General features: G+C 44.5%; 2 protein-coding genes across 4 annotated transcripts; both read left to right on the forward strand.

Moving 5' to 3' along the window:
- The first annotated feature begins 310 nt into the window (after positions 1-310).
- On the forward strand, positions 311-4,062 carry LOC136534101 (eukaryotic translation initiation factor NCBP). The gene is made up of 6 exons (XM_066526580.1): positions 311-589; positions 735-827; positions 917-1,021; positions 1,117-1,194; positions 3,573-3,692; positions 3,769-4,062. Exons 1-6 carry the CDS (start codon positions 428-430, stop codon positions 3,898-3,900), a joined length of 690 nt encoding a protein of 229 aa, XP_066382677.1. The 5' UTR covers positions 311-427; the 3' UTR covers positions 3,901-4,062.
- Positions 4,063-4,274: 212 nt separating this feature from the next.
- On the forward strand, positions 4,275-17,337 carry LOC136534080 (uncharacterized). 3 transcript variants are annotated; one of them, XR_010778655.1, is made up of 18 exons: positions 4,275-5,071; positions 5,845-5,908; positions 6,064-6,168; positions 6,665-6,849; positions 7,383-7,556; positions 7,645-7,893; positions 8,017-8,111; positions 8,719-8,776; positions 8,972-9,160; positions 10,256-10,315; positions 10,404-10,486; positions 11,833-12,146; positions 12,265-12,356; positions 12,459-12,588; positions 13,390-14,561; positions 14,647-14,912; positions 15,575-15,896; positions 16,003-16,139. XR_010778655.1 is itself a non-coding variant. In XM_066526560.1 (18 exons), the coding sequence occupies exons 1-18, from the start codon at positions 4,760-4,762 to the stop codon at positions 17,007-17,009; spliced, it is 3,852 nt and encodes a 1,283-aa protein (XP_066382657.1). In that variant the 5' UTR covers positions 4,275-4,759; the 3' UTR covers positions 17,010-17,337. The 3 variants fall into 3 exon arrangements, 2 of the variants coding, with proteins under 2 accessions (XP_066382657.1, XP_066382668.1); XM_066526560.1 differs by lacking the exon at positions 15,575-15,896 and adding an exon at positions 16,874-17,337 and having other exon boundaries at positions 16,003-16,170; XM_066526571.1 differs by lacking the exon at positions 15,575-15,896 and adding an exon at positions 16,874-17,328 and having other exon boundaries at positions 5,055-5,071; positions 5,845-5,904; positions 16,003-16,170.
- Positions 17,338-26,046: the final 8,709 nt, after the last annotated feature.

Genomic DNA, 26,046 nt, shown 5'->3' on the forward strand with positions numbered 1-26,046 from the left:
ATCTAGATTCACGGTTTGAACTCTAAAACCTCAGACCGTGATACGCCATAGTTGGTTACCTGTGTGAGCAGGGTTATTCCAGGAAAATACTGCTTGAAATTTTGTGAATATAGATTCCTATTTTTCATTTTGAGAATATTGACTGGACATCATTCTACCGAGAGAAGATTTTGATTTTTTTTTTGAGCAAACCGAGAGAAGATTTTGATGGAACTTCGTCTTGAGACGGTCCACCAAAGAATTTTATCCAGGACGCTGCTTCTCGCGGCAGGCCCAAGAGAAAAAGAGAAAAAGGCCCAAGACCTTACACTCTCCTTGGCACCTTCCCCGTTCCTCTCCTCCAGTCCTCGCGACCCTTCATCCTGCTCGAGAGTTCTGACCAAACCTGCTACATCCAGCCGACCAAATCGCTGTGGAAGGTCGCACCATGGAGGCGGCGGTGGAGAAGAAGGAGACCGAGCAGGAGGAGCAGCAGCTACCGCACGCGCGGAAGGATGACGCGCCCGCCGCCGCCGAGGAAGACGAAGCGGATTCGGAGGAGACCGAGCGCCGCAACCGCGACCTCAAGGCCGGCCTCCACCCCCTTAGGGTAAGATACCGCCGCAGCTAGATCTGTCGCACGCCTCAACTAACTGGAGACTTTGCACCCCACATCACCGTTGTGCGTGGTAGATTGTTTGGTGAGATTGTACAAGTGGATTTTGACTCACTGAATTTTGGCTGCGTGTCTGCAGCGCAAGCTCGTGCTCTGGTACACGCGCCGGACGCCTGGTGCGAGGTCGCAGGCGTACGAGGACAACATCAAGAAGATCATCGATTTCAGCACAGTATGTCTCTCGGATGGTTGTAGTTGTTGTGGGGGATTCCTAATTTCAGTTCAGCTGACTGCTGTTTCCTTTTTTTTTAATACTTGAAGGTCGAATCGTTCTGGGTTTGCTACTGCCACCTTGCGCGCCCTTCTTCCCTGCCGAGTCCCACTGACCTTCATCTCTTCAAGGATGGCATTCGTCCCCTCTGGGAGGTATTATTCAGAACGTGTCATTCTCTGTTGTCTCTCTGTCTACGTGTTGTATGTCTGTCCCTGTGGCTAGTGGTTAATGGTTTTCAATTGGCCAGGATCCTGCAAATCAGAATGGCGGCAAGTGGATAATTAGATTCAAAAAGGCAGTTTCAGGTCGATTCTGGGAGGATTTGGTAAGTGAACTTGTGCTATCAATGTATGTGTTTTTACAAGATCGTTTGCTGCGGTTGATCATATTTTAGTTAAACCTCAAACTCATCCATTACCTGAGCATCTACTCTATGATAGTACATAGTTACTTTGGCCTGTTTGATACCATATGGAGAATGATCTTATCTTATTATGATCTTGTCCACCTTGGTAGCATCCTACCATTTTTTGTGATGAATCACTCTTTGATTGGCAAGCTATCATATGGAATGCCATGGTGATAGACCAACCCATTCTTTCATGTATTGAAATCCAATCAAGTATCTTTTCCTAGTCCTCTTTTGTTTACAGAATGGAATGGGGTAGTAGTTATTCCTCATGACCAAAATGTAGATAAGAAATGAGGGGCATGATCAAGCCATTAAAATCATGTGATGGCAAGTTGAACCCATGATGAAACAAAAAAAGCTTGATGGTAGGATTGTTTTTATGCTGCGAGACATGTTTTAGTGTGGATCAATTTGAAAGTTGAAACTAGTTCCAACCATATTCTCTGCTGTTATATGTTATTATGGTTGAGCTTTCTTGCGTGCCATATCTATAGTTTACATGGTTCTACTGAGCCATATTTCTTCAATATGTTTGTTGTTGCTTAAATTAATTTAATTGAACTACATATTCATTTTGCCTGAACTTTTGTGCTGTGAACTTTGATTTGGACTTTAATTGTGATTCGGCGATGGTATTGTGAATGCGATTCATTTCCTTACCTGCTAACATTTGTGAAAATAATATCAAATGTCATTTTGCTTGCCTCCCGCATGTGAACTTAATGAAAATTTATGCAAAATGTAGATCGATAACCATAGTATCTGTGTTTTTACATGTTTGGCTCGATATATGTTTCCCAATCTCTATTGTGCAGATGTTTCCTTAGTTTCCAACTTGCCATCTTTTATTTTTTTTAAAAAATTAAAGAGCAACACGTGGATAATAGCTTGATGTCCAAGTTGATTGAATGGGCAATTGAACACTGTCAACAGATTGCCTAATTTTGCACTCTAAAAACACTCATTCTTTGGTTCAATGGTTCAGTCATGCACAGTAATGAAGTTATTGAAGCATGGCATTCCATTTTGTTTCTTGCATTGTATGCTAGATGCTACTATGCCTTGGTGACGGATGAGTTCACAGGGGACATACAAAGAGAACCCTATGGTGTTTGCTTTTTTGCTGACGAGGTAGTGATCATGAAAGATGTGGGTGTTGGGCGTGAGTAGATAACTAGAGTTGTGGCTGCAAACTCTAGAGTTAAAAGGTTGTAGATTTAGCAGAACTAAGACTGATTATATGAGGTGTGACTTCGGCACACTAGACATGATGAGGGAGCTGTTAGTTTGGAGGGTCAGGTACTGCCCAAGAAGTATATCTTTCGATGTTTTGGAATTTATGCTACTGAGAGATGGGGATATCAATGAGACGACGAAGATAAGAGATGAGGATATCGATGAAGATGTTAGCCATAGAATCAAATAGAACGGTCATAGACATTGACCTGCTATGTTGTATGGTGTAGATTGTTGGCCTACTAAAACGCTTTGTTGTTGTCGTTACTTGTGTTATATGCTAGATGCCTAGATGCTACTAAATGGATGTTTCTAAAATTGATATTTTTTATGCCATCAAGTCATCAAGTGTATCTTTAAGTTTTGACTACTGATAATATAGTTATTACAAGATGGAGCATTTTTGGCAATCAGCCATGAATTAACATAGAACAATGAACAATCAACTGACCTTTTTGGTTATATTGATATGCAGAAACATCTAGTAGACTGACTAGATTCATATTGTGGTCATGTCTGATCCATTGATTTTTTTTTTTTTTTTTTACATTTGTGTTTATTAGTATGATATCTGATGGGATTAAGAGGGGCTAGAGCTGAAACGCGCGCGCGGGGGGGGGGGGGGGGGGGGGGGGGGGGGGGGGGTGGGTGGGTTACAAATACCCCCTTCCTAGCTGTCATTCTTTTATGTGTTGTTTTGCACTCAAATTAAGAGAGAGAGAGAGTAAAGTTGCTTCTTTTTGCACTTTTTCAGTCTTCCAATCCATGCCTACAACATTTGTACCATTTAGGCATATAATGGCACTATCTCTTTGTTTCATGTCATGACTGTTAAGCATCGAAGCCACATTCACACAATGCACTGTTACACGGGGAAGTTGTTCCGTTCAGTCTTTGCAGCCAATAATTTTTATAATGTTATTGCTATAAAATTTTCTCATTGGCATCAGGCTTGATGCCTGAGTGTCCAAAATGTGTTCATGGCGTAGATTGATTTCCATATGTATGATGGTTTGAATTTCAATTCTGTTTACCAATATATTTATGATCCCCAGGTGCTGGTGCTAGTAGGCGACCAACTTGAATATAGTGATGATGTTTGTGGTGTTGTGCTTAGTGTCCGTTTCAATGAAGACATTCTGAACGTCTGGAACCGGAACGCAACAGACCATCAGGTTAGTAACAGCACAATGATACTTCTCAGATATGATTTCAGGCTGTGTTACTCATTCATGTCCTTTTGCTGTTCAGGCTGTGATGGCATTGAGGGATTCTATCAAGAGGCACCTCAAGCTGCCACACAGCTATCTGATGGAGTACAAACCACATGATGCTTCGCGGCGTGACAACTCGTCCTACAGGAACACATGGCTGAGAGGATAAGCCCCCATGATTGTCGCCAGCTTCGGTACTATCTCACTGTGACGGTTCTGAAGCAAAGACTCTTTTATGTACCAAGAACGCAGACTATTATGCAATGTACTAGTCAAAAGCCGCTACATTGTTAAAAAAAACGTTTATGATGATCTAATGGTTTTTGCAAAAGCATCGAAGTGAATGTTTAGGGTTTGCGTCCGTCTTTGGTTCTGTTGGTAATTGCTACAGAAATGGTAACCAAGATATTACGTTGATTTCGATGGAATTGTGTAAAGTTTGAAGCGAATGAGATGACCGTGGCCTGTATTAGCAGTCTACTGGGCACGCGCTACGAATGGCTTCCTGTTCCTGTCTCATCTTTTTTTTTTTTTTTGAGCAACGTTCCTGTCTCATCTTCGAGCTCGCCGCGCTGAACACGATGTCGCCTCACGTTTCGCACGCGATGTCGTCTTGCCGCTAGGCCGCTACACAGACTCTCCAAGCCTCGGCTCACAACAGCACAGCCCGTTAGTGGCCCATGGATAAGGCCATCTTCCATTCAACGATAATCCAGGGGCCCATAGCTAGTACGGTTAGAAAATTTTACGGGGAGACCTTTAACCAGAGTCCCTTTCGTCCCGGGCCATACCCCCGCCCAAAGTCCCTCCCCCCGGTTGCGGCGCCCGCCTCCATCGCGCGCAGCGCGCAATACGACGCGCGCCCGCGCAAACCACCCGCCTTCGCACTCCGCCGCGCGGCAAACGTGAAGTGAAGCTAATCCAACTCCAACACCACCTCCTGCTGTACTGTACGCCTCGTTCCCAGCTCCCGAAACCCAAACCCTAGCTCTGACCCACTGCGATTCCCCATTTGATTTCTCGTACCCATGGGCGGATCCGCTGATCCCGAGGCGCCGTCGCCGTCTCCGTCTCCGGCGAAGCCATCGCCCTCGTCGGCCGACGGGAAGCAGCTGAGGCGGTGCGTGCAGTCGAAGCTCTCGTGGGGGCTTGTCAAACCGGCCGGCGGCGGCTGCGAAGGTGGAGGAAAAGGAGGCGGCGCCGGTGAAGCAGGAAGAGCAGATGCGGATGCTGTTCCTCCCGTGCCTGCGGCTGAGGAGGAGGCGGCGACGGAAGTTAGAGAGGAGCCGGAGAAGGGGAAGAAGAAGAGAAAGCCGCGAAAATCAGAGAACGGGAAGAAGGTACATTGCCCATTTCAGCTGCTGATTTGTGTCTTCTCGTTGAATTGTGCAGGTGGAGAATACAATTTTTGTTCAGTCGAATGTTGATAGATATAAGCATCTTGCCTGCTTCTGCTGTTCGATCTACTTAGTTTGTCTAGGGGGATACCATGCCATTGTTTTGTGTTACATACATTTTTCTGGTTATTGCTGATGCCCGATAATGATGCACTTCAACTTGGATAAGGAGGTAATTCTGCAACCAAGCGAATCAACAACGTAGCTAAAATCCTACCTGGATAGCAGTCCACAGTAGACACGCCAAACTCAGTCTCTCCTGACTTAAATTGAACCACATCTGTTTCATTTTCTTTTTTGGAAAGGGCCTGCAGAACTTTGGTCTTTAAATTTTGTTTTGGGTCCTTGTTCATGCTGTGTACTACATCTGTTACTTCATCAATACTCCCTCCTTTCCAAATTGTAAGTTGTTCTGGCTTTTTTAGATACATAGTTTTTACTACGTATCTAGACATAGTGTATATCTAGGTCCATAAGAAAAGCTACGTATCTAGAAAAGCCAAAAACGACTTACAATTTGGAATGGAGGGAGTAGAAATGATGGGACACCACCTCTTTTTTTTGGCCTGTTCGTCGTTATGCCTTATGTTTAGCTTTTAAGATAAGAAAATATATATCCTTTCATTCCAACAAATAGGTACCTGTTTGCTATTCAGTTCACCTTTTTTCTTGTGCCTCTAGGTAAAATAGTTATTTTCTTTACCAAACTTTTGTAGCCCTCTTCAAACAAAGAGAAACATGGGCAGGATCCTGCTAACAAAGATGAAGTCATTTTGGTTGGTATGTCGTCCTGATACCTTTTTTGCAGAACTATTGCCATTTCTATAATCCTTTACCAGTCTGGTCATCAATTTTTGCTTGTTATTTGTGTATGAGAAGCAATACAGTCGTGCTGACAGAATTCTGTGTCTCAATGTTGCCCCGTTGAAATTTAGATGAAAGCCCTCAGAAAAAGCAACGTAAAGGCAGAAAGCAAGATGCAACACCGAAGGTGCCTAATGCTAGCAGAAAGCGTTGCAAGACATTGGAATCTCCTGATGGTTAGGTCTTTCTTTTTATTCTATTTTCTTTAGATGGTACTGATAGTTAGTTGGAACCCTCTTATCAATACTCACACCTGTTAAAATTCCCCAACCTGTTAGTTTGCATTATAAAGAAGTAGTAACGATGTTATACAATCTGCAAGTTTGAAATGGTAGACTTTCCATTATATCGCTGTGTGAAAACAATGTTCAAATATTGAGAAATTTTATATTTACTTGCGTAGTATTTTAAATCTGTTTATGATTGCATACCTGCTGCATAGAATGATGTTTCAGTACACTGTATAACACATGCTGTTTTTTTTTTCTTATGATGCATATTGTGGTGGTGATAATAAATATTCCAAAAATTGCACGTCTCTCTGTTTTTGCACCTATATCCTTCTTATTATACTATACAATTTATTGAATATTATTTGTGGGTTATGATTTGATGCCTGTATCAGTTATAGTTCACTTCGACAGAAGTATAAATAAATGTTTTGCTCTTAAGGTCCTGGAAGCTGTCAGCAATTGCATATCAGCCAGATTGAAGCCGGCTCGCCTGTAGCAGCGCCAGTAATAATTGACATTGATTTGATGAGTACGCCTTCTAAAGCAGGACATGCTAATCTAGTCAATCAGAATATATCACCGTTGAAAGTTGACCTAAGGTCAGAGGCGAAGATGGCAGCAGAGGTATGGTCCATCGGCATTGGTGAGATACATTGTGTGCTATTGTGCTGATGTTTTTAAGGTTTTATTCTTTGCTTTCCCTTTGACTTGTTTCTTGTTAGCTTGTTTCAAATCTTTTTTTAAGGGAATGTTTCAAATCTTGTCTGTTATTTGATAAATTAATTGATGGCGTCTCTACCTCCTACTATTGTCACAATTAATGCTAGTCTATGTTTACATCTGTTTAAATGCCACCCTATGAAACAAGTATGGGCAGAAAGAATGCTATGCGCCTATGCTGTATCTTCCTTTTCATTTTCCTCTCCTTGATCTTTCAATGTTCAGTAGCAGCTTGTTATCTTAAGTGTATTTCCATCTCCATACAGGTGCTCTAGTTGTTTAATCTCCATACAGGTGCTCTAGTTGCAACTCTAGTTGTTTAAGGAAAAAAGCACTTCTGATTGCAGTTGCCCCTCTTTTTAGTTGACTTTGTGTTTACAATATTGTTGCATATGTTCTTTTTTCAATATAAAAGTATATTTTGATTTCATTGCCAGGAAATTCGAAGGTTATCATCTGGAAAGAAAATGCACCCTTTCTTTGCTTCTCGGAAAATGAACAAATGTGCTAACCAAGATCAAGATGTTATCAATATTGAAAATGTGAGCGGGCTTTGTGATTCTGAGAGGGATCCACCATTTTATCCTATTCATGTTGTGTACCAATCAGAGGTATGCCAAGCAAATGCATGTTTTGTATATTTTCTCAGAAGTTATATCATTACTCGTGGTCAAGTGAAGAGAAATGTTTTTTTTGTAGGCCAGTATACCGATCCACTGGAGTAATTGGATAATCACTGATCTGACTTCCTTTGACGCTGATACTGCCTCTCTTAAAAAATCAGTGTCATTCTTTGAGGGCTTGGTTAAACCACTGACAATAGAAACTAATTGCAAGAGGCATTCAAATCAATTGGCAGAGCCGATTCTTGCTGAGTGTACAACTTCAGGAATGCCTTTTGCTAGTTTTACTGACAAGCAAAGTGAACACAGCTGTCCTTCAGATGCGGTAGAATTTCCTGTTCATCTAACATTTTATACATAATAAGAGCTATATTTGTTCTCTCATAGTTTATTGTTCTAATCATGCACTGATTTGAAGTTGTGTTTCACAACTGTTTGAACTGTCCAGATCAATGTGGAGAACCAGAACTTGTTGATGCCTGGTGCTAGTTGCCAAGCTTCTCTTCTTGATCTGAATGTAGAGCCAGAAGTTCCACAGAATGGGTAATCAACATTATGTATATTTTCCCTAAATGTTGCAGTTTCCTTCTAGCTGGTCTGGTAGTATTTTCACAACAAAATTGGAATAAGTTCTTGGAATCTTATTAGCCAATGTTAATCAGAATGACCATGCCAATTGGCCAACAGCCCATGCTATCAACGCATCAGCTATTCCATGTTAATGCCTGCTCAAAGAGTTCGGGTTACTCAGCATTAAGATAGTTTCTCTTCTAAGACTGAAGGTCCAAAGTACAACCAATAAGGATTTTGCTTGTCCACTGAGATATGAAATTGCCCTCAAACTATGGATGGATATTTTTTTTGCCTTTTGCTTTTTTTGGTAGTCAAATGAAGTTGCAGCCTTGTTTTATTTTGTAGCAGATTTTAACTTGTTTGTACCTCATTAATCAATTTACAGGGACTTGCTTTCCTCACGCTTGTTCTAACACTATAAGCTCCTATCTCCTTGTCATAATCCACCTAACTATTCATCAGGAACTTCAGGCCAACCAAATTTTAATCCAAATAGACGTATTGGCAAAATAACTGGTAGTTGTTTTTTTAATCTTCAAATCTTTAACTGCACATAACATAGTATTTTCTATCGCAGTTGTCAGCCTACCTATTACCTATGGACTGACAAGTACCGACCTGAAACTGCGGCCCAGGTGAACATCACTATTTGTGTTTGTACTGTCCTTTATGCATAATATGAAGATAAGCAATTGTGCAGCCCATTTCCCAATTATCGCTTCTATTTCATTAGCCTTTTCTGCTAAAATTCTTCATTTAGGAAAGCGCAGATCAATGTTTGTAGTATGCTTACATTTCGTCTTAGGTTACTGCTATATTTGGTTAAGCAGGTATGTGGAAATAGTGAGCATGTAAAGTTTCTCGCCGAATGGCTCAAAGGTTGGGATGAAAAAGGCCACAAGATTGGAGCTGCTAATGGGGACACTAATGACAGCTCATATCAAGATGAATCTGATTCAGATTATTCAGAGAGTCCTTCTGATTGTGAAAACACACTTCTAATCACTGGACCAGTTGGGGTGAGTGCACCACTAAAGAATAATTGGCATTTGAGCTTCATGCTTCATTTAAATGCCTTTGAGCTAGTTTGTCGTGTATATACTGATGCTAGTAGTGTTTTTTTTAATGAATGTGTGTCTGGTTGTCTGTAGCGAATCCCATCCTAAAGGACACCATCCCAAAAAGGGGAATGTTTCACTGATCAATGAACCTTTTTTCTGGAAACTACTATGCGATATGCTAGTGCTTCCCAATTCCCATTTTACAATTCAGGAAAATACCTCAATATCTCACTCTTCATTTACTTTTAAATGTTTAAGGTCAAGGCTTATCAGCTACTCTCTCCATTCTGCAATGACCCGGGTGCTTTGGGTTTTGCTTTGGAGGAGCGTCGGCTGTGGGTTTTGGCTGGAGCCCAGGGGCTTTCATTCTTGGCAGCCGCCCCCACCCCCGCCCCCAAAGCAGTTTTTAGCCTAGAGATAGTCTAGCTTTGGTCGCCTTTATGTTTCCACAGGTGCGTATGCAAGTTTGTTAAAGTGGAGCGTTGTGTTGTGTGTTGTACGAGGTCTCTTTCCCCTTTTTCTTCTTAATATAATGAAGCACAGTTCTCCTACGTTTTCGAGAAAAAAGCACAACATGCACACTGACCAAGTACTATTTTGAATAAAAAAATATCAAAGCGAAGTGACCATCTATACCCTTAACTAATAACATGATACAATTGCTTCTGTTATTTCAAAGCATTTAATTGCTAGGAGAGAGTGGAACCATAACAATAACTTGACTTTTGATATCTTCAATAGACAAACGTTGTGGAATCTATTTTCCTGAGCCCATTGACACATTCTAGAACATATTTTCCTGAGGCCATTGACACATTCTAGAACGGAGGTAGTGGTATATTTACTTGGACAAAAGATTTACTGTATGATTTCGTTGTTACATAAACCCTAAGCAAGGAATTCTGCACCTCCTATAACTAATTCAAGAATTGTTCTGTATATTTGCAAGCACTTGGCTATGTCTCGGTGTAGTTATACCTATATACATATATATAACTGGATATACTCTCATTTGTGTCTATGCTACTATGATATCTTTGTTCTTAAATTCAGTGTGGAAAATCGGCTGCAGTTTTTGCATGTGCCAAGGAACAAGGCTTCAATGTGATAGAGGTAGTTTCACCAGCATTTCTTTCTGAGAAGTGCAAGTCTGCTGCTTCATATGCTTGATTTTACTGATTAATGTTTGGCATTATTCTAGGTAAATACATCTGACATGAGAAATGGGGCATATGTAAGGCAGAAGTTTGAGGAAGCAACTAAATCACATGGCCTTGAAAAATGGTTTGTACAGCTCCTTCTATGTTTGCTCACATTCCGGTTTGTGATGCTTCTATCCAGTTCACGCTGCAGCCTCAGCTGCATCTTCTTTTAGTTAATAATATGTTAGTCTCTTGCTTTCATGAAGATGCTTAGCATTTTGCACTACCTTTGGTTGTCATGGCTGCCAAGCTGTATTCTTGGGCGATACCACATCCTTTATAAGTTATCAGTCAGTTATGGATTTACCGAGAATAATCCAAAAACATACCTTTCAGGAAGAAAGCGCTTTACTTTTACCGTGAGGGTTGATTGAATCCATTTGTTTGTGCTTGAGTATAAAAAATACTGCTTATGTGAAATAGCACTAGCATTTAAGTCAGCAACCTTCATATCGGATTACTTTCAGAATATCAGGGCATAACTTGGCATTGAAGAACACAACATGGTGATGCATACTCAAGGAAATATAAGAACTAGACATAACATCGTGTATCTAAATTTCGTGCAAAGTCCAACAAGATGAACTAATTGAAGGTCATGTAGGATATAGTTGCATAAACGTCCATAAATTGGGCAGTATGTAGTAGTTCAGGAAATCAAATGGATCTCCTAGTAGTTCTGTCAGAAATTAGTAGTTCAACCAGCAGCCTGACATTATTTTTCTAACCTGTAAAATTCTAGCTTAGTAAGTATAGTTCTGTAATTCTATATGTTCGACAAATGCACTTCTATGGATTGTGCAGATTTGAAAACTAGCCTTGTTTGTTTGCTTTTTGTAAACTTGTTGGGGGAAGACCTAGCCTGTGCCTACCCCGTGTTGTAAAAGGCACAGCCTGTGTAAGGTCCAAGGACCTATTTGTAAATTTACTAGGTTAGGAGGTAAACAATCACCTCCACCCTTAGCTATATGAAGGACCTATAAGGGTCAATTGGGTGGGGGACTCTCCCTAATTGTTTTCTTGACTCTGTCTCTCTAACCTCCCTCTCGCTCCTTGTTTTCGTTTAGTTCGCAACACTTTTCATCTTATTATATAAAACTGTATTGTACAATTTTCAACTCAAGTGTTTCTAGAAATAATTAATGCTGACTAAATTTGATCTTCCAAGGAATAGAAACTGTAGCATGCGGGAAAAAACGCCTGCAGGGAATGATGGTATAATGAATTTGGGGCACATGAAAATAGCAATGACCATGCGAGTAATGTAGTAGCTTGGTTAAAATTCTGTGAAGTTCTTTTCTGCAGAAGTAGATATGCAGTGAATTGTAGCTTAGGCTCTAATAATATGTGCATTTCTCTAATATTTCACATGGTTGCCTAGTTGAAGCAAACATACCTTTGAATCCTTTTTTTTAATCTCTTGTACAGGTCACAGGAGGAGGTTATCAATCCACTAAGGGATGATTCCTTGGATCCAGATTCAGGAACTCCTGATAGGACTGAATACCAACATTTGATGTCCTGTGCTACAAGAGTAATGATTGACTGTGATCAACCAAAATCACCTGTAGGATACTACTCAGGTTTGAAGGCCTGTGATGAAGCTCCTAAACAAGTTGCTAACAAGACACTCATACTATTTGAGGATGTGGATACTGTCTTTGATGAGGATCGTGGGTTTATTTCAACCATACTTAAGATGGCAAAGACTACAAAATGGCCAATCATACTGACTAGCAACAGTGAGCATTTTATCCTTTCCTTTTAGGATCCTACAGATGACCTTAATAATTTCAGTCAATGTGGTACTAGTACACTAAAGCTCCTGTTATTTTTGTCCATTATTCGTAATTTGTGAAGGGAAGGATCCATCTTTGCCGAATCTCTTGGATCAACTTGTTTTAAATTTCAAATACCCATCGACCTCAGAGCTACTTTCACATGTTGGCATGGTAAACAGTCTCCCCTCCCTCTCTCTTATAGGCTGAGATCACAGAGAAGTTCTTTTGCTTGCCAGATTTGTTGAAAGTTGACTCTATCCTATCTTAATGCAGATTTGTAAAGCTGAGGGAGTATATGTCACTGTTCCTCAGTTAAAGCATGTGATTGATATTTGTCTAGGTGACATTAGGAGGACAGTGATGCTTCTGCAGTTTTGGTACCAAGGAAGGCATCAATTCACAGGTTTGATGCTTTACCGGGAAAATTTATCCATATTTTTTTGTAATGTTGTACTGGCTCATTGTTCACTTCTTTTAGACCTTTCAGTATGTAAAACTTACTATGCTTCTTTCTCACTGTATTTGCTTCTGCAATTGGTTTGTGAACCCTTGTTAAACTATGTTAAACTTTGGCCATGCTTACAGATAAATGCACCGACATCTGCTGCAACATCAAATTAGTTTCATATAAAATCCACCATGAAATATGTCTTGATAGTGCATTTATTTGCTATTATAGGTGGTAATACAATTTTCTATGGTCAAAGTTAGAGAAGTATAACTTAGGAGAAAACTGGAACACCTTACATTTTGGAACGAAGGGAATAAATTGATGGGGTTTGTCGCAGAGCATCGCCCTGCAGCAGCTTTAAGGATTATATCATGAGTTCATGTGTGATATGCACATTAGTCACCTTATAAATCTAAGGTGGGCCTAGGAGGTTCTTAATTTACTAGGGCTTGTTCCTGGCGTAAAACGAACTTCATTTATAGAAAGTTTTATCTACATGTTGCAGATACTTTCCTTCATTCTTTCAGTAAATGATGTGGGTGTTAGATCTGTCAGAATGAACTGTTGGCACCCCACACTAACAGCTGTGCACCCTCGTGGTTCCAGAAGGGCTGTTCTAGTTATTTTTCCATGTAATGCCTAACTAGCTGGTAGTTGAGCTTGAAATCTTTTTTCTTTTCTGTTTTTGTTTCTTTTGCAATCTCATGCTGTGTTAACTCTTGAAGTGCTGATCATGTCCTGTTCTACTTTCAGAGAGGCCAAAGGAATGTTTGTGTGGTCCTTTCTCACTTGATTTAGACACTGTACATTCTACAGTACCAAGAATGTTGCCATGGGAGTTCCCTTGTAAATTATCTGAAACATTATGCATGGAGGTAGACAAAACTATCCTTTTGGCTGAAGAAAAGAAAAAACAGAAGGAAATATCAGATCTCGAAGGCCTGCAGTTACAAGTAACAGCATCTTTGGTCAAGGGAAGAAGCGCAGCTAAAACAAGAAAGGCTAAGAAATCCAGTTTGAAGCGTGCCCACTCGACTGAGCGTAATGATATTTCACCTTGCAAGAATGAACTTGATGATTTCCATGATCTTCCAGATATACCTCTTCCATCTGATAAAAAAATAAAAAGAAATCGACATTGTTCGCTGCTATTATCTGAGTCTGATGATGATCCAGCTGATGTAGGTACTGAAAAACATGACATATTTACTGTTACTGAAGTTGGTTTCTTCCCACAACCTTCAGAGGTGCCTCCTATACATGGGCAAGGGATTTCCGATCAGTTCTGTTCTCCCGTTGAATCACGAGAGACCTTTGAAATTGCTGATTCTCTCCAAAACCCACCTGAAAGCAACATGTATGGGTCCATTTCACAAGTTTGTGATACATTTATGTCACAGGGCGTGTCATGTGTACCTGAGTCGTCCTTAATTGTGGATGGCACATCTGCATCCATAAGTGGTGATGAATTTTTGTCAAGGGCAGTATCTAATGATTTTTCTGCCTTTTATGATGGTACATACACTACGTCCAGAGTGGTATTAGAAGACACTGACTGTGTGAAGAATCTAATGGCTGAGCGACAGAAAGATGTAGAAGATGTAGTTGGTGAGACAAGTGAGGCTTATATGGAATCGTTTGGGAGGAATGAACAGGCAAGCTGTTCAACTGCTGGGTTTCAATTGATGGATGAATGCAGTCGTGCTGAAAGCATCTGGCTGCTCTCTGGCAAAAAAACTAATGACTCTTGCAAGGTTGAACAAGTACAGGACACTTGGAACAGGCTACGAAGTTGCTGTCTTGAATTTTCCAGTGACGCTAATCACAACAGAGCAGCTTCTGGAGCTTTGAAGCTTGCCTCAGAAGTGTCTGATTTAATATCAGAATCAGATCTTATGCTTTCCCGTTACTACCCTCTTACTAAGGTCAGGCATATTCTCTTTTGCTTGCTTTAAAGATTCATATCTCTGAAATACAATATTTGACTCAAGCATTTCTAAATTTGTGCAGGATATGTTGGATCCATCTTCAACTCCTTGTGCTGAGCCAGATGATTCTTCTTGGTACAACAATCAGTTTGAGATGGGATCTGTATATGCCCAGCATGCTCTTTGCATTTTCTCAAGGAATTCCCAAAAAATAGATGGTGGTTCTGTCGATTTATCACGAGAGTTGTTTGCCAGTACCGCTGCCGTATCCCTTGGTAAAATTATCTGTTCAGGATTCAGGAATGATTGTGGATCTACGAACATTTCTCATATGAAAAATCCAAGAAGGTAAGTAACGTGATTCTGTTCCAGTAGGTTGGTTGCTTCTATACACTGCTTTCATATCACTGGTTATGTTATATAAAACTCTATATGTTCCCTAATAATCCGATTTGTATTGTGGTTATAAATTAAAAAATGGGCAGCTTATTTTAGTGGTCAAAATAATAAATGGCTACAAGTAATGTGTGTCAATAGAAGATCATATAATGACAACAATGATGGCAGTTTTATCTATTTGCAATTGTCTGTTAGTTATTATCTATATTAGATATCTTATAATTGGAAATATATGTGATCTGGTACCTGGCGTATCCTGGAAAGCTATTAGCTTTTTATCATTGTGCTCCTTGAACCTTACATGGTTGCTTATATTGCCGCATTTGATGTAATTAGCAAATCTAAGTCCATACTATAGTGATAGATTGTGGTTTCATCTACAATTCCATTGCACAAAAAATCTTTATATTTTTCAGTTTCACTACAGAGCTCTTTCAGGCATATGAAACTGTCATGGTAAAAATCCTGAACACTGGATTGTGTATAAATTGTACTCGACTTAAATAGATTTGTGACTTGTGATTATATTTTGTGTTAAATTAGCCAGGACTAATTAAATAAATGTGCGTGCTCTATTTGCATACCACTGGACGATTCATTTGAAGCACTAGCATGCAAGATGCTTAGCTTCTTCTGAGTCCCCATAAATTTGGTAGGATAACAACATAGAGTTGTGGCTGGTGGGCGTGACATCGGCTGGGGATGATGCCTTGCTACTGATGGTGGTGGATGAATGCAAAATGTGGAAGCTAGTAGGGGCAAAAGCCTGTAAATCTTTAGAGATTTTACTTCTTAGCGAGTAATCCACATTGATGTAATCGCCTTCTCAGCAGCCTGCCGAGGAGGACCTAGTGCGCTTTGCGCGCACAGCTGTAAAACTGCTTCCTTCTTATTAACACATGCCGACTTGGTCCGATCTTTAAAAAAAAAATGGTAGGATCCACTGATATTGAACTGTTGATGATTTATGACTATTTTTTTTTTGTTAATCTTCACATGGATAATTTGCATGATTAGCTAGTGGTATTGCTTTGTGCAGGGAGCGGCATGTTCATCTTTGCGAAACCCTGTCTCCAGTAGTTCCTCCAAAGTTGTTGCAGTCATTGAGAGGCCCTGCTTTTGTGGATTATTTGTCTTCAATCAGCCAGATCTCCCAATTAGAAAACTTGCGACTCTCTGAAAATAAAGTCATAAACAAGCAAAGAAGGTAAGGTTTTTGCCTCAGTAATCCTTTTACTGATAGTAAGCAACTATATGTAGTTATGTGTCACCCTCTATAGAATTTTCTTCTCAGAACTCTTGCCATAAAATGGGAACAAATAGCCACAGCAGCACTTCGGAATCCAAAATGTTATTCTACACTTTGTAACTTTGCATTTTACGGAATCTTATGATGTTAGTATGTTTTTTGTTCTCTAGTCCCTGACAATCAGAGGAAAGTTAACAGTAAATTGGTCCTTTTTCTTTTTGTTTAAAATCACTGTCCTACTCTTCTGAAACACCTTTAAATTATAGTCATCATATTACATGCTAGAACTCTTGTCCACTGAAAGCAAAAAATAGAGCCAACCTCTTCAGGTTTTGTTGGGTAAACGAATTTAATTTCTGTGAAAGATTGGTTCTTTTTTTTTGCACGGCTGTTAAACTTGTATAAACATATAAATAGGTGAACACCAGGATTTGTACCCCACAGCAAGGGTGCTTTTCCTGTATTTGCTATGTTTATGCAATTTTGTATTTGCCCCATTCTTTTCAATATATTTTTATTTCAGTTGGATTACACATGGTTTCCAACAATCTTCCCCTTTCAAATAGTAATTGTGTGCAATTTGCACCGTTCAACTGAATTTGCCACCAACTGGAGTTTCACGAATTTAACATAAACATGTACCTTTCCCGTCTTGTTGCAGGTCCCGTCAGTCAAGACATTACTTGAGTTCTGGCGCACTTCCATTTTCACCTGAGGATGTTGTATTATTAGCAGAAAGCGGTTGTTTTGGTGGCAGACGCGAGAAGGTTGTAGAGCAAGCACCAGGCAGTACATAAGTTAATAAACTCGTGCTGATGATGAGCGGCAGCATTTTTTTTCCCTCAACTTGATTAGAAGGCAATAGGACGATGGGTTGGCCGAGCCATTTCTGTAGTTGCAGTCCGTGATCCCGAGTCCCGGCGGTGGAGTCGGAACCGGAACGGGTGCAGTTGATCGTTCCATGGTATCATCGCCTTGTATTGATGTAATGCATGTTGTCATGCTAATTTATCCCATGGGAACATGGGGTCTTTGAGCTGGTGATTCTAACCAATATATAAACTGCACACAGGCCCCACATGTCATGATAAGTCTAAGCGACATATGGCACACAAAAAGGGAAATCGAAGTTCGGTACATATGATACGATTCCTCTTCGTCAGATAACACTCCTCGGTATAGCAGTCACTGGTGTGTTGCGACGTACTGGACACCCAATTTTGAGCAAGAGGTAGGCATAGTCCAGCTATACAAACATGTCGCAAAAACGGCACAAGCAGATGAAATTGGACATATCGTTAGCTGTTACAGCGAGCGATTGAGGAACATTAGAAATAAAGACGAAGAATACCTGCTCTGCTGTCTTGCCATGTGCAAACAACCATTTTCTGGAGAATCGAGGGCCAGGAGTTGAACAAAATTCTCGGTCGGAAGGATTGACAGAGGCCTGTGCCCCCGGCGTGAACAGTAGACTGGAGTCCAAGCTGGCGGAATAGTTGACTGGCTGCTTACCAATCACCGGGTCGGGTCGTCGTGTCGTGCCGGTCGGTTACGTGGCGCGGGGATACACGTATGTCGGCCCGTTCGGTTGGTTGGTTCGTATCGTTGCTGGTTCGTGAAGAAGTACTACTGATTGATTTGTGTGAGAAAAAAATACTATTTCAGCTAGAAAATTATGATCGTTTACGACAAGCCACGACCAAACCAAAGTGCTGAGGAAAGGCTGCACTGGGACCGACCTAGCAAATCGCTGGTGCCGCGTACAACGCCACTACGCCAGTCAGTCCACGGCCACACCTCGCTCGGGTCCTACTCGGAGCCCCCAATGAATGAGCTGGAACCCATCCCACTTTGTGCTGACACCAGCGACGCTTTACATGGAACATTGTCGTGTCGTGAAAGTTGCCATCTGGACTATGGTGTAGGAGCACTTCCGTTCCAATTTCCAACTTTCTTCTCGCAGAGCATTTGTTCTCCTCGCTGGGTTATAAGCCGTATTTTTTTAAGTCAATGAACAGTATTTTTTTTTCTTATAATAAATTAATTAACGGTACTTTCAGTTATGGCTTATCAGCCAAACGAATAGACTCATGACGGAAAGAGAGATCTTTGGACAGCTGGCAGAACGGCACCCTTTTTACGACGTGTTCGTTGGTTGGTTTCTGGACTGATTTAGACTGACTGATGTTAGTTTATTGTGAGAGAAAACACTATTGACTGATTGAATAAGTCTGGCTAAAACCCCTGTCGTGCATTCGTACCGTGAGTTGATTGGACAGCGCGTTGTACTTTCTCGGCGACCTCCTTCGACGCACCGGCGCACCGCACATGGCCCTCGTTTCCGGCGGCGTGCTCTGCTCGATTTTTCGCTCGCTTCCAATCCCATCCGGCAATCCAGCCATCATCCATTCCAGGGTGTTTCCCCGGGTCTCCGCCTCATTTCGACGGCGCTTCTCCTGCCCGTTTCACGCACTAATGACAGGAGAAATTGCTCTCGGTGCCTCGGAGATCCCCTCGCCTTTCTATGCGCTTTGCCTTGCTTTTCCTGTTGTTGTTTTTTTCCCAGAAAAGCAGTTGCCGTGATTTGCCTTAGCCACATAGGAGTATATCTGACTACTATAGCAGCGTTTTCCAGGGTGCTTCCAAGTTCCATTTCAACAGCAGCGTTCTTGGCTTCTTGGCTTCCTGCCATCGTGCGCACTTTAGAATGGACATGGACATGGACATGGTGCGGCCGCCGGAGCAGTCAGGCGCCGATCATCGCCATCTTTCCTTGCTGTTCGTTGGCATGCAGATTGTGTAGAAAACGGCACCGTCCCTGGGTCAAATTAACGGGCTACTGTGTGTGCGTAAGGTAAAAAACGCGCTGCATACAGTAGTGCTGTAGGATTTCGGTGGCGCATAAGTTTAGTCGCTAAACGTAGCCTGTTTGATTCACGAGCTAAATTTTAGTCTTTTAATCTATAATGATCGATTTGCCCTTATTTAATTATCTATTCACACCATGCATACGAGCGGCAAGGAGTATGGGGCGTCAAGTGTCCGTCCCGAGAGAGTTTAGCCCAGTTTAGAGCCTCTTTGGAACAAAAGATTTTAGCCTTGTTTTTAGCCATTTACTTATTTTTAGCCACACTGTTTGATCCCCATGACAAAAAAAAAAGGTTAAAAATGTAAGGCTAAAATTTTACCATATGATCCAAACATTGGCCTTCCTATGCGTGGTCAACGACTTATGGTGCGAGAAAACAAGCCATTGAACATGGAGCAAGACGGCGCGTGGCTGTCGTTGAAGATGCAACCGCCGGCCGGTTGACCACAAACTTCAAAGCGCCGGTGCAATACTAGTAGTAACGGACTAACAGCAACAACAAGTCTCCAAAGAAAACCTCGCGGAAAAAAAAGAAGTTTCCAGAGGAAAAGAAAGCAGTAACATCAAGGATTGCCGCGGGAACACGGCACGCAGCTTTGCCGTCGGGTAACTCGCTCGTGTGGCCGTAGCAGCGAACGCTTGCACCCGCATCATGCATTCGCTCACGCTCACACTCACACACAGACACAGTACAGTGATACTACAGGTCTGGGTCTGGCCGTGGCCGGGCGGTAATGGCACGGCCAGGTCGTCGGTCGTGTGGCGGTAAAACGCCTCCGCTTGGCCGTGTTCCTGCTGCCTGGGGGATCGGCAGCTGCGGCCTGCGGGTGCGGGGCGGTTGGATTACGCTAGCTGCCCTGGGAACGTAACGGCCACAGCAAGGAGGCACGCGTCTGGACATCGCAGAGTGAGTGAGACTACCATCCAGTGAAATTCACGAAAGCTACCGAGCCGTGGAGACAGACCACCACCAGAGACTGCACCTGTACGCGTGGTGCTCGCTCCTGCAGAATTCCGCCGTGCTTTGCATGTTGTTACCGATTAATTAATTGCATGTGCTTATCATTTGATAGTGTTTCTCTGCGTGCGCTTATAACAGGGCTAGTAAAATGTTTCGGCTCCGCACTAGCTTGTCGCTGATGAAAACGTACTCCAGACCACGGTGTGTAGGATAAAAACGATGCTTGGATAGATGAAAGGAGGTCCAAAACATTGTGTCAGGTTTATAAATTCGGGGTCTCTATTAGATCCGTTTTCCTGCAGAAAACTCAGCTCATCGGACGGCGTTGCGACAACACGCGCCTCCCGGACCGGCCCAGATAGATAATGACAGGCCAGGGCAACGATCCGGTCCTCGACGGAAAACCTAGCCAAGGTGGGGACACAGTCCTACTCCGACCTCCTTTTTTCGACCGAAAATGCGCCGGACCTCTGTTTGCAGCTTTTCCCCGATTGGTCGGGGTCGACTAGGAACGACCGACCGGCGACGCCCGCTCGATGAGGGCACGAGAATCAGGCGGAGCGGATAAAGTAAGGCGCTCAAGTCAAACCGCCAAACCGGGGACTGTACCCTGCCATACCCTACGCACCTGCAGGACGGTACCATCAGGCCATGCCAGATTGGCACTATGCAACCTTTCAGGCGTGTTAGAACCCCAACAGTGTTGTAGGCGTCGACATTTGCCATACCAGACAAACACGGTAAAACCTGCCACATGCATCAGAACATAAACAGTATTGTGGGCGCCAACAACCGTCTCGTACTCGACAGCGTGGACAACAAGACTAGATAGCACACGTATACTTTCTCTGTCTCTCTCTTGTAAGAGCCCATCCCCTTCAACTATAAAAGGGGATGAGCTCTCTCCTAAAAGGGGACCTGATCGGAGAATTCTGACTCTAGTTCTCTATTTCTCCAGGATCTAAATAGCTCAATAGCTTTAGAACTCTAAAGCTATACAGAGCATACACTCCAATACTTAGCGCACGTTAGAGCTCCCGTCACTCTTGGCCCTTCGGTCCAGAGTCCGACCGGACCTTTAACGTCCCTTCTTATTCCCACTCGTTTGTAACCCCACAACAAACTTCGAGCACCTGGGCTCAGGAATAAAGTCACCGACCGACCAAAACTGGACGTAGGGCACGTTGCCTGAACCAGTATAAATCCTACGTTATTGAGTGCTAGGCCACATCCGATCAAAACGCACGATAAAACTATAAATATTTACTTGTTGGTCACTTTTTTGCACCGACATGGCGGGCTCAAGCGACACGATTCGCTTCGGCTCGCTGGAGTTTCCCACGCTCTCACCTGCTGGGATGTGGGTTCCTCCCGTCTTCGAGCTGCTCCAGACATTCCTCTTTGAAAGTCTAGACTTCGTCGCCGACCAACTCGGCGTACTCCGCCTCCACGAGGAGGCACCTGTCCCGGCGCCCACTGGAGGAGAAGCGCCCTCCGCCGGCCCCGGGCCACTCGACGACCTCAACATCGAGACACCTACGCTTCGCTTTGAGCCCATGCTGGGCTCAAACTCCACTGTGAGTAACGTACATTTTGTTCTTTACTCATTGTTTAATACCTTCCGCCGACTCTCCGAAGGGACCCTATTGTCCCCACCACGACTGTCGTACGATCGGTTCCCCTACAGCTTTGCGTCCCCTACGGACGCGTATGCGTGGGGGCTCTGAAGAATGTTGACGCCGCCCCCTCTCACATCCGAATTTGTGGGGATGGCGGGCTATGCTCCCGCCTCCTTTCATGACCTCGTGGATGACGAGGTCGACAGCGATGACTCTAGCATCGACGACGTCGCGGCACCTGGCCACCCTATGTCTTGGGAGTGCGCTATGGCGGATGCTCCGGGACAGCCACTGGTGGTAGCGGAGTCTCTACAGACTCATACCCCTCCGGACCCTCGTGCGGAGGCCCTCGCACGTGCGTAGGAGCACGACGAGTAGCTACGACAAAGGCGGCAGAGTCAACCGCCACCTGCGCCAGTGGGCTCAGTGCAGCACACTATGCCACGCGCGTGTAACCCGACGAGCGGTGCCCAGGGTCATGCCCATCAGGTCTAGTGCAACATCCTAGACGAAGGGAACGACCCCCCTCAGTTCGCTCGAGCTGGCCAGAACATCGTTGCTGCGGCGATGCTTCTGTGCGGCCTCCTCGAGCCGACCGACCCCTAGGAACAGACAATCCATCGAAACCTCTAGGCGCTGGTGGAAACCGCCGCCGTTCAACAGGCAGAGAGCTCCACGTCGCGGCATCGGCTCGTGGCCTCTTTCTCCACTGGGGGAATGGGGCCGCACCAGTCAAATCGCTCCATCCACTCACCACAATAGTTGCTGGGCATGGAGCAGGAGGCCACGGTTGCACCACGGCCTGACCCGACACCCGCTACACACCGACCACATGTGCGCGAATGGCTTAGGCCAAACCATGACGCTCGCAGCATCATCAACAATTGGCGTCAAAGCCTAGCACGATGATGACGTCCATCGAGTGGCGGTGAGGGCAGGCGATACAGGCCCTGGCCTGACCATCGAGGATTGCGAGGACACGCACCCTAGGCATGGTCACCAACTAGATGACTGGAGTCCCAGCCCGGATGGCCCGGAGCCATGGGCCTTTGGTCGTCGCATCTAGAGAGCGTCGTTCCCACAGCACTTCTGACCACCCACCAACATCGCCAGATACACCAGGGAAACAAACCCCGGTATATGGCTCGATGACTTACAGCCCGCTTACTGAGCTAGAGGAGTGGATGATGACCACTTCATCATTCAATACCTCCCCATCTGTGTGGGGGAGCATGTTCGAGCAAGGCTCCAATTCCTTCCGCCTGACAGCATCCGCGACTGGGCGGATCTCAAGAGGGTCTTTGTTGAAAATTTCCAGGGGACATATGTCCATCCAAGGAATTCCTGGGACCTCAAGAGCTACCAGCAGAAGCCCAACGAGTCCCTACGGGATTACATCCATAGGTTCTCAAAGCGGTGCAACTCCCTTCCTGATATCGTTGATGCAGACGACATCAGCACGTTCCTATCTAGGACAACTTGTGAGTCCTTGATCCACAAGCTCAGCTGTCTCTAGCCCCGTACCACCCGCGACCTACTTGACGTCGCCATGAACCACGCCTTCGGCGACGAGGCGATCGGAGCGGTCTTTAGCGATGGCCAGGACAGGGGCAAGGCCAAGCATGAGGACCAAGGCAAAGGCCCCTCCACACAAAGGGGCAAGAAAATTAAGAAGGATCGGCACTGGCCAGCCAACCTAGCTTTGGTCGCCGTAGCCGATCGTGCGGGCAAGCAGCCCCAGCAGGGCCAGCCCGACCACTTCGACAAGCTCCTGGAGAGTCCATGCACCAAACACGCCTACCCCATCAAGCACCTCTACAAGGACTGCGAGCTCCTCAAGCGCTTTCTATGGCACGCCAGCAAGCCGAAGGAAGGGAAAGGCAAGGAGGAGGCGCCCAAGAAAGGAGGTATAGTGGGCAAGGATGATGACGGCTTCCTCGACCCTGAGGAATGCCTCATGATCTTTGGGGCATCTGACGCCATCCACTCCAATCGTCAGCACAAGGTATGCTACAGAGAGGCATATGCCGCCGAGACGACCGCCCCCTCTTTCCTTAGCTGGTTGGACTCCCCGATCACTTTTGATTGGAGAGACCATCCTTCCCATGTCGCTTGACTAGGTCGCTACCCGCTCGTCGTTGATCCCATCATCCGCAAGAAGCGCCTCACCAAGGTGCTGATGGACAGAGGCAGGGGCCTCAACATTCTCTATGTCGACACCCTCGACGCCATGCACATTCCCTGGTCGGAGCTTCGCCCAGTCAGCTCTCCTTTCCACGGCATGATCCTAGGGATGCAGGCATACCCGCTTGGGCAGATCAACCTGCCTATCACATTTGGCTACCGAGTCAACTTCTGCTCGGAGGTCCTCACCTTCGAGGTGATGGAATTCCTAAGGTCCTACCATGATATCTTGGGGCGGCCATGCTACGCCAAGTTCATAGCGATCCCTAACTACACCTACCTCAAGTTGAAGATGTCGGGACCAAACGACATCATCACTATGGGTAGCACCTTTTCGCATGCCTATACGTGCGACCGTGAGCATTACGAGCTCGCCACTACCGTCATCAATGCCACCGAGCTCCCAGAGCTCTAGAATTCATCGACTCCTGCAGTCCCAGAATTCAATGAGCTGACCTTGTTGAGTGCCTTTGTCGACAAAAGATGCTCGATAGTCCTCCAAGGGGTATCCCATGAAGGTAGATTGATCTGTGGAGGTGCACGTGATAGGAACCGGATGGTGACAAGGCGCAGAGACAACAATTTAGACAGGTTCGGGCCATCTGATCGATGTAATACCCTATGTCCTGTGTCTTTGGTGTATTGTATTGAGATATATGCAGATGTTGACTAGGGGACCCCTGCCTCTCCTTATATACTCTGGAGCAGTAGGGTTACAAGGAAAGTATCCTATTTGGTACTATATAATATTTTGCGGTGTACGTCGACCAGTGCCGTGCATGCCTTGGTCTTGTGGGCTAGGCCACCTCTGATGGTGCGGCCCATGTCTTGTCCCCCACAGCTAGTCCCTGAGTGCCTTGTATCCATTGTGCAACGCCATCTTGAGCTTGTCTGAGTAGGTGCGAACAAAGCCAAGCAGTCAAACACATGGTCCGACCACCATGATGAGTTGCCGAGCAGTTGTGAACCGTCGCCGAGCAGTGTGAACCGTCACCGAGCAGTTGTGAACCATCGCCGAGCAGCTGTGAATCGTCGCCGAGTAGTGTGAACCGTCGTCGAGCAGTTGTGAATCGTCGCCGAGCAGTGTATCCCAAGTAAGGCTTGCCATAAGGATGTAAGGAGCTCAAGTTCAAAATCTAAAAATTCTGAAAATTCTTCCACTTAGGAGAAGTGTAGCCACTTAGACTCTGTCAATAAGGAGGGTAAATCAAGAAATAAGCACTACATTCACCGCAAGGTGAAGTGTAGCCACTTAGTCCCTGAGCCTGCTGGAAGATGAAGAATGAATCTTGTAGCAGGGTCAAAGAAAAGAAGTCTGAAAGCTTGCCGACGTCATCTGACATGCGCGTATCAAGATCCTAGACGTGCTGCCCAAGATCAGCACCCTGATCTAAATAGCATAGAGTAGCTTGATAGCACACCGATGAGACGTTGCAAGATCTGACCACTAAGGGAGTCCTCAGCTTAGCTAGCGATGCTTGCATGAAGAATCCAACCACTAAGGGAGTCCTCAGCTTAGCTGACGATGCTTGCACGAAGAATCCAAACACTGAGGAGTCCCCGGCGTAGCTGGTGATGTCCGAGCACCGAGGAGTCCTCGGCTTGGCTGGCGATGTCCGAGCACCGAGGAGTCCCCGGCTTGGCTGGCGATGTCCGAGCACCAAGGAGTCTTCGGCGTAGCTGGCGATGTCTGAGCACCGAGGAGTCCCTGGCGTAGCTGGCGACGTTCAAGCACCGAGGAGTTCCCGACATAGCTGGCGATGTTCGAGCACTGAGGAGTCCCCGCGTAGCTGGCGATGTCTGAGCACCAGGTGGTCTGATCACCTAGATGATGATCCTATAATACAAATATGTAGAACGGGTAGTACATGATGTAAAAATATATGAACTCCGAAGAAGAATCAGCAATGGTGATGAAATAGCATATGCAGCTCGGTAATCAGTTGGTGTGAAAACTTGAGTATGTATTTATATTTAATATAAACTGCCCGACCAGTTAGTGTGTAGCTGAGTCTCCATCCTTAGCTAGCCCATTAACCATAACATGGAGCGCGGAGCCCGTGTGCGTGTAGGAAGAACAAAGTGTCGCCAAGGAGCCACTATCGACCGCCCATAATGCAGAGGGCAGATGCTCGTGCACGTGTAGGGAGGAGCCAGAGACATGGCTGTCTCTGGGGACATTCAAGCGTCAACGTGACTGT

The sequence above is a fragment of the Miscanthus floridulus genome, chromosome 2 (assembly GCF_019320115.1).
Source record: "Miscanthus floridulus cultivar M001 chromosome 2, ASM1932011v1, whole genome shotgun sequence".
Lineage (NCBI taxonomy): Eukaryota > Viridiplantae > Streptophyta > Magnoliopsida > Poales > Poaceae > Miscanthus > Miscanthus floridulus.

What these genes read in the sequence shown, in the direction of transcription:
- LOC136534080 (XM_066526560.1), top strand. Translation starts at nt 4,760, where the DNA reads ATGGGCGGATCCGCTGATCCCGAGGCGCCGTCGCCGTCTCCGTCTCCG. An exon ending in AATCATACTGACTAGCAACA is followed by an intron (nt 12,147 to 12,264) that starts GTGAGCATTTTA and finishes TAATTTGTGAAG; the next exon opens with GGAAGGATCCATCTTTGCCG. An exon ending in CATATGAAAAATCCAAGAAG is followed by an intron (nt 14,913 to 16,002) that starts GTAAGTAACGTG and finishes TGCTTTGTGCAG; the next exon opens with GGAGCGGCATGTTCATCTTT.
- LOC136534101 (XM_066526580.1), top strand. Translation starts at nt 428, where the DNA reads ATGGAGGCGGCGGTGGAGAAGAAGGAGACCGAGCAGGAGGAGCAGCAG. An exon ending in AGATCATCGATTTCAGCACA is followed by an intron (nt 828 to 916) that starts GTATGTCTCTCG and finishes TAATACTTGAAG; the next exon opens with GTCGAATCGTTCTGGGTTTG. An exon ending in GGAACGCAACAGACCATCAG is followed by an intron (nt 3,693 to 3,768) that starts GTTAGTAACAGC and finishes TTTGCTGTTCAG; the next exon opens with GCTGTGATGGCATTGAGGGA.